Below are 6,151 nucleotides of genomic sequence, written 5' to 3'. Positions count from 1 at the left end.
TCACCTCAGCCTCCCAAAGGCGCGGGATTACAGGCTGAGCCACCGAGCCCAGCCAAAACATTTTTTAAAATGTAAAATGTTCACACATTAGGCAGAGTTTTCGGGTTACCCCTACCCTGGTGGCTCTAGACCTGGAGGAGGGGGACCTTTCCATCCCACCCCCCGACTGGCTCCTGGCCCCTCAGAGACCCAGCCGTCTGCGCAGCAGGAGCAGTGACCTGCCCTCAGGAGTGCCCTGTTCTTTCTCCTCCTACCTGGAAACACCCTCTTTGGGCCCTTTTCCTCAACCTCCCCCATGTGACAGACTCTGTGTCAGGGGACCGCTTTCTCTGTGGAGCTGTATCTGTCCCTACCACACCCTGCCCTACACGCATCTCAGCCACTGGCCCCGGGGTCCAGAGTGGGAAGTCCTGGCTCCCCCGACCACCTGTGGGGCCCCACGTCTGGGCAGGTCTGTGTGTCTGCCTTCCTCACCCCTGGAAGGCCTTTCTCTGGTCTGACCTCCATTGCCTGGTTTCCTTTGGGTTCCTGAGCCCTTCCCTGTGCTTCCACCTCCTTCCCCTTCCCCTCCTCCTCTTCCTCCTCCTCACATCCTGGCTGCTCAAAGTGGCCTTGTCTCATGGACCTTCTTCATTCCTGTCCTTACAGCCCCGCCTCAGGCCGAGATGCAGAGCCGTCCAGAGTAGCTGCCGTTTCTGGGAGGACCCGGGCGTCCTTGGCAGTCCCCGTGGTGAGTCAGGGACTGGGGAGGTGGGAGCTGGGCTGGGGGTGGCAGGTTCAGCCCCAGCACTGAAGTCGGGGGAGGCTTGGTGGAGGCTGAGACCTAATGTCCGGTTTAGCCTTTTGAGAACTAAGGTTGAGAGACAGAGGGCGAGACTCAGAGAGCAAGCAGAGAGCCTCCCGCTGGGCTCGGAAGGGGTCAAGGCAGGGACCAGTAGGCTGGATTGTGGGGGTGTGGGGACATGTGCATCTGCTCATTTGATCACCTCCTTGTCTGGTGAGTTTTGTTTTATTTTCTCGTTCCCGGGCCCTATTCATGATGATCACATTCTCTTTTACATTTTATTTATTTATTGGAAAATGGCACAAAATTAAAAAGATACAGATGGGCATAGTTTCTCCTATCTTTCTGGCTGCCAGTTCTTCTCCCCAAAGGCAGTTTCTTGTGTGTCTGTCCGGAGTATATATATTTGTATATACATATGCGTATGTATCTGTATATGTATTTGCGTATATACAATATATGTATATTTTTTCTTTAGCCTAGCTATTTTCATAATAGTGCTCTGCACTTTGCTTTTCCACTTAACAACACATCTTTAATATCACTATATATGAACATTAGGATCTGCCTGTCTAAAGAAATCCCACTTGGTAATTTTAGTTGGGATCGAGTTAAAGTTCTAGCCTCACCCTGGAAGAACCAATGTCTTGACAATGTTGAGAGCCAAGAACATCAGGTGTATTTCTGTTTATGTCTCCCTTTGGGTCCTTCAAGTAACCTTTTAAAATTATTATTATTTTTAAAATTCACATAGTTAAAAATTGAACTCTGAGCCTCAACCTCCTGGGCTCAGGCGATCCTTCTGCCTCAGTCTTCCAAGGAGCTGGGACTACAGGTGCTTGCCACCACACCTGGCTCATTTTTAAATTTTTTGCAGAGACAAGGTCTCACTGTGTTGGTCTTAAATTCCCAGGCTCAAGCAATCCTTCTGCCTTGGCCTCCCAAAATGTTGGGATTACAGGCTACCGTGCCTGGCCTTCTTTTTTAAAAGAAGGCATCCAAATTGTGTAAGCTTCAAGTCCCATGAACTCTGGATCTACCTCTGTTCCCCCCGTCCCCCCAGCCCTCAAGTTTCCTCCCCCCAGGAAACAGGTCAGTGTCATCACCCTGCCCCGTGTGTTTTTTCAGATACTCTTTGTGCATTTACTACATGCACGCTGCTCCATGCCTTGGTTTTTTCCTCATAAGAGATAGAATGTTCTGCATTTTTCTTTACTGATTTCACAATATATCATGGGGGTCATCCCCCGCCAATATGAAAGACATTTCCTCATTTTTTATGGCTATGCAGTATTGGATGACTACACCATAATGTAGTTAACCATTGTACGATGGCTGGACATTTGGATTATTTCCAATCTCTTTTTATTAAACACAGGCGCTGCAGCCAGTCACCTACATATGTCATTTTCAGGCGTGTGCCAGTGAACGTGTAGGAAGAATGTCTACAGGTGCCTGGGCCAGAGGGCTGCAGCTCCCGGGTTTTCAGTTAGTAGCACTACCCTCCCTAGAGACACTCTCTCCAGTGTCGGTGCCCATGTATTTTCACATGTTTCTGCTCCAGGACAGTCTAATGGGTGGAAAGCGGTATTTCAGTGTGTTTTACATTTGTATTTCCTAGTGTGGGGAGATGAAGTTCCTTTTCATGAGCTTAAGAGCCACTTATCTCTTCCTTTCTGTGAATTTCTGTTCCTTTTCTTTCCTCGTTTTTCTGTTAGGTTATTGATCTGTTCCTTATTTCTGGAAGCTGGTCGGCCTTTAGGAAAATGAGCCCATTGTTTGGGATGTGAGTGGCGGGTAGCCCCTAGTTTGTCATTTGTCTCTTGGCTTTGCTTATGGTGCTATTTGTCATGCAGGAATACCTGGTTTTTATTGAGTTGAATATTTCCATCGTTTCTATATACCTTCTGAGTTTGTGTCATTTCTAAAAGGCTTTCATCTCTCTGAGATGATCTTTTTTTTTTAGACAGGAGTCTCATTCTTGCCCAGGCTAGAGTACAGTGGTACAACCATAGCTCACTGCAGCCTTGATCAGTCATTCCTAGGCTCAAGCAATCCTCCTGCCTCAGCCTCCTGAGTAGCTTGGACTATATTGGACTACAGGCATATACCACCCCACCCAGCAATTTGTTTTGTTTTTTTGTATTTTAGAAATGGGGTCTTACTATGTTGCCCAGGCTGATTTTGAACTCCTGGCCTCAAGTGATCCTCCTGCCTCTGCCTCCCCAAAGTCCTGGGATTACAGGTGAGAGTCACCACTCCTGGCTCTGAGATGATTTTTAAAATCCTTTCGTAGTTTTATGTTTTGTACTGAAATCTTTGATCCATCTGTAATTTTTTCTGTTGAATGGTGTGAGGTGAGGACCACCTTAGTTTTTTTCTAGATTGTTCCAGAGTTGTCCCAACAACTTGATAATCCATCATTTCCCTGCAAGTTTGAGGTACTACTTTTATTGTACACTCAATTCTTATATGTGTTAGGTCTTCTTTTAAACTTTCTGTTCTGTTTAATTGATCTGCCTGTTCATGTTCTGGTACCATATACTATTTTAATTATTGTGGCTCTATAGTATATTTTATTTTATTTATTATTATTATTATTATTTTTTAGTCGAATTTTCTCTTACCCAGGTCGGAGTGCAGTGGCACAGTCACAGCTACCGCAGCCTCAACCTGCTGGGCTCAGGCGATCCTTCTGCTTCAGCCTTCCAAGTAGCTGGAACTACAAGTACACGCCACCACGCCTGGCTAATTTTTTTATTAATTTTAGAGAAAAAGTCTCATCAGCTTGCCCAGGCTGGTCTTGAAACTCTGGGTTCAGGCAATCCTCTCACCTCGGCCTCCCAAAGTGCTGGGATTACAGGCGTGAACCACCGGACCTGGCCTGTCACATGTTTTAATTTGTGGCGAGGCTGATTCCTACTCCTTTTCCCTTCCCCTCACCCCTTGTTCCCAGAATGTTTCTGGCTCTTCCTGCTTGCTTCTTTTTCTTTTTTTTGAGTCGGAGTCTCACTCTGTCGCCCAGGTTGGAGTGCAGTGGCACGCTCACGGCATTGCAGCCTCCACCTGCTGGGCTCCGGCGATCTTTCCACCTCAGCCTTTTGAGAAGCCGGAACTGCAGACGCACGCCACCACGCCTGGCTAGTTTTTGTTATTTACTGTAGAGACAAGGTCTCACTAAACTGCCCAGGCTAGTCTCGAACCCCTGGACTCAGGCAATCCTCTCCCCTCGGCCTCCCAAAGTACTGGGATTACAGGCTTGAGACACCGCGCCTAGCCTCTGCTGGCTTATTTTTCTACATGAATTTTCAGATCACCTTGTCTAGCCTCAGACAAGAATTCTGTATATATATTATATTGGATTGTGCATATTTATCAGATAATGCAGAAAGAATTAATATCTGTATGGTGTCTTCTATCCAGAACTTATTCTGCCTTGCCATTTGTCCAGTCTTCTTTTTGCCCCTCAGTAATACTCTAAATTTTTAAATAAATGTGTATTTTTTTTTCTTTTGAGTCAGTCTCACTCTGTTGCCCAAGCTGGAGTGCAGTGGCTTGATCATCGCGATTGCAGCCTCAGCCGCCTGGGCTCAGGTGATCCTTCCACCTTAGCCTCCCAAGTAGCTGGGACTAGAGATGCATACCACTATGACCAGCTAATTTTTTTATTTTTTGTAAAGATGAGGTCTTGGCGAGTTGCCCAGGCTGGTCTTGAACTCCTTAAGCAATCCTCTTGCCACTGCCTCCCAAAACGCTGGGATTATAGGCGTGAGTGACCGCGGCCGGCAGATATTGTGTATTTCTTATGATGTTTATTCTTAGTGTTTTCTATTTTGTGATAAACTTTTAAATGGGGGGCCTTTCATCCTGGTTTCTACCTGATTATTGCTTTTAAATGTTGATTTCTGTTATATTGATTTTGAGCCCAGTTACCTCACTAAACAAAGTCACTGGTTGCAGTAGTTTATCATTTGAGCTTCTTGGGTGTTCTCACATAAAACTCATATCCTTGGCAACTAATGAGTTGTTAATCTCTTCCTTCCCAAGTTTGATACTTCTTGTTTATTGTTTAGAACTTTAGAGCCATGTGAATAATAATAGTGAAATGGATATCCTTGTCTCATTTGTAACTTTAATAGGATTTTAAAATTGTTTTTCCATTGAGTAAGGTGATAGTTTTTGTTTAAGGAGAGGTATCAGTCTGTGTCTGTTTTAGTAGGATTTTGTTTGTGTAAGTCAGCTGGTTGTTGGGTTTTGTCATATGCCTCTTTCGTACCTGTGGAGATGCTCAGATGGCCTATTCCTCACCATCTCTTCTGGTCTCTTCCACTCCAGACTCCCACCAGGCAGAGCTGTGGGTATGGGGAAGGAGGCTGAGTCCCATGCCCAGGGCAAGGCTGTTTTGAAAGAACAGATGAATGCATGGCCTTCACTGGCCTCGGTGCTGGGAGGGCCTGCTCCCTCACAGGGTCGGGACCCCAGATGAGGCTGAGGCTGAGGCTGAGGCTGCTCACATCCTAGAGCATTTGCTTCCTCCAGGGATACAGGGCTGGGATGAGGTAGGTGCAGCCCCTAGACTGGGCACCCAGAGGGACCAACAGTGGTGTCCTTCAGCGTACACTCACTAGGCCTCTGGGTCTTGCCCTCAACCGGGAACTGGTGCCTCAGAAGAAATTGGGCCCTGGCCTGGGTCTTGCAGAGGGCAGTAGGGAGGTGGTGGCAGACACAGCACCAATCATGCCACTGGCCAGTCTCGCATCAGTGGCCAAAGCTCTGTGTGGGGGTGTGAGGTGGTGCCAACCCTGGAGGTCATGGAGGGTTTCCTGGAGCAGGAGACATGAGCTGAATGCCGGGAGGCCACAGGGGCAGGGCAGAGGGTTTAGGCGGAGGGAAAGACCTGTGTGTTCAGAGACCCAGCAGAGCCTGGCCTTGCCTGGCGCAAGAAGCACGGGGGAGGAAGCTCAAGGATGGAACTTGAACCCAGGGCCTGAGAGAACCATGAGGAGTGCTGACCGAGGGCAGCCACGCCTCTGACCTGCACCTCTGACCTGTGCTTCTGACCTGCACCCATCTGTCTCTTCTAGGTCTGGACAGAGCCCCGCCGGTCGGGCCTCTGCTGGCAGGAACCATGGCAGAGGCCGGGGACACTGTGCTGTCAGTGGCCGAGTGGCTGCGAGCGCTGCATCTGGAGCAGTACACTGGGCTCTTCGAGCAGCACGGACTGGTGTGGGCCACTGAGTGCCAGGGCCTCAGCGATGCCCGCCTGCTGGACATGGGCATGCTGCTCCCCGGCCACCGGCGCCGCATCCTGGCTGGCCTGCTCCGTGCCCACACGCCCCCAGCGCCTGCACCCCGCCCTGCCCCGCG

The 6,151-nt window shown here is 48.6% G+C and overlaps 1 protein-coding gene across 1 annotated transcript in view; it reads left to right on the top strand.

The window, feature by feature from the left end:
• Positions 1-6,151, top strand: part of ARAP1 (ArfGAP with RhoGAP domain, ankyrin repeat and PH domain 1) — a 60,398-nt gene that overhangs the window by 16,158 nt on the left and 38,089 nt on the right. The window contains exons 2-3 of the mRNA XM_021718580.1: positions 649-730; positions 5,869-6,151. The exon at positions 5,869-6,151 is cut by the window's right edge and continues 219 nt beyond it. Of these exons, the coding sequence (XP_021574255.1) occupies positions 5,913-6,151 (239 nt within the window). The 5' untranslated portion in view covers positions 649-730; positions 5,869-5,912. The remainder of the gene's footprint in view (positions 1-648; positions 731-5,868) is intronic.

Source organism: Carlito syrichta, unplaced genomic scaffold, assembly GCF_000164805.1.
Source record: "Carlito syrichta isolate Samal-C Ts95f unplaced genomic scaffold, Tarsius_syrichta-2.0.1 Scaffold312747, whole genome shotgun sequence".
Classification (NCBI taxonomy): domain Eukaryota; kingdom Metazoa; phylum Chordata; class Mammalia; order Primates; family Tarsiidae; genus Carlito; species Carlito syrichta.
The sequence above is the reverse complement of the archived record's forward strand: the minus strand, read 5'-3'. Positions and strand labels throughout refer to the sequence as shown.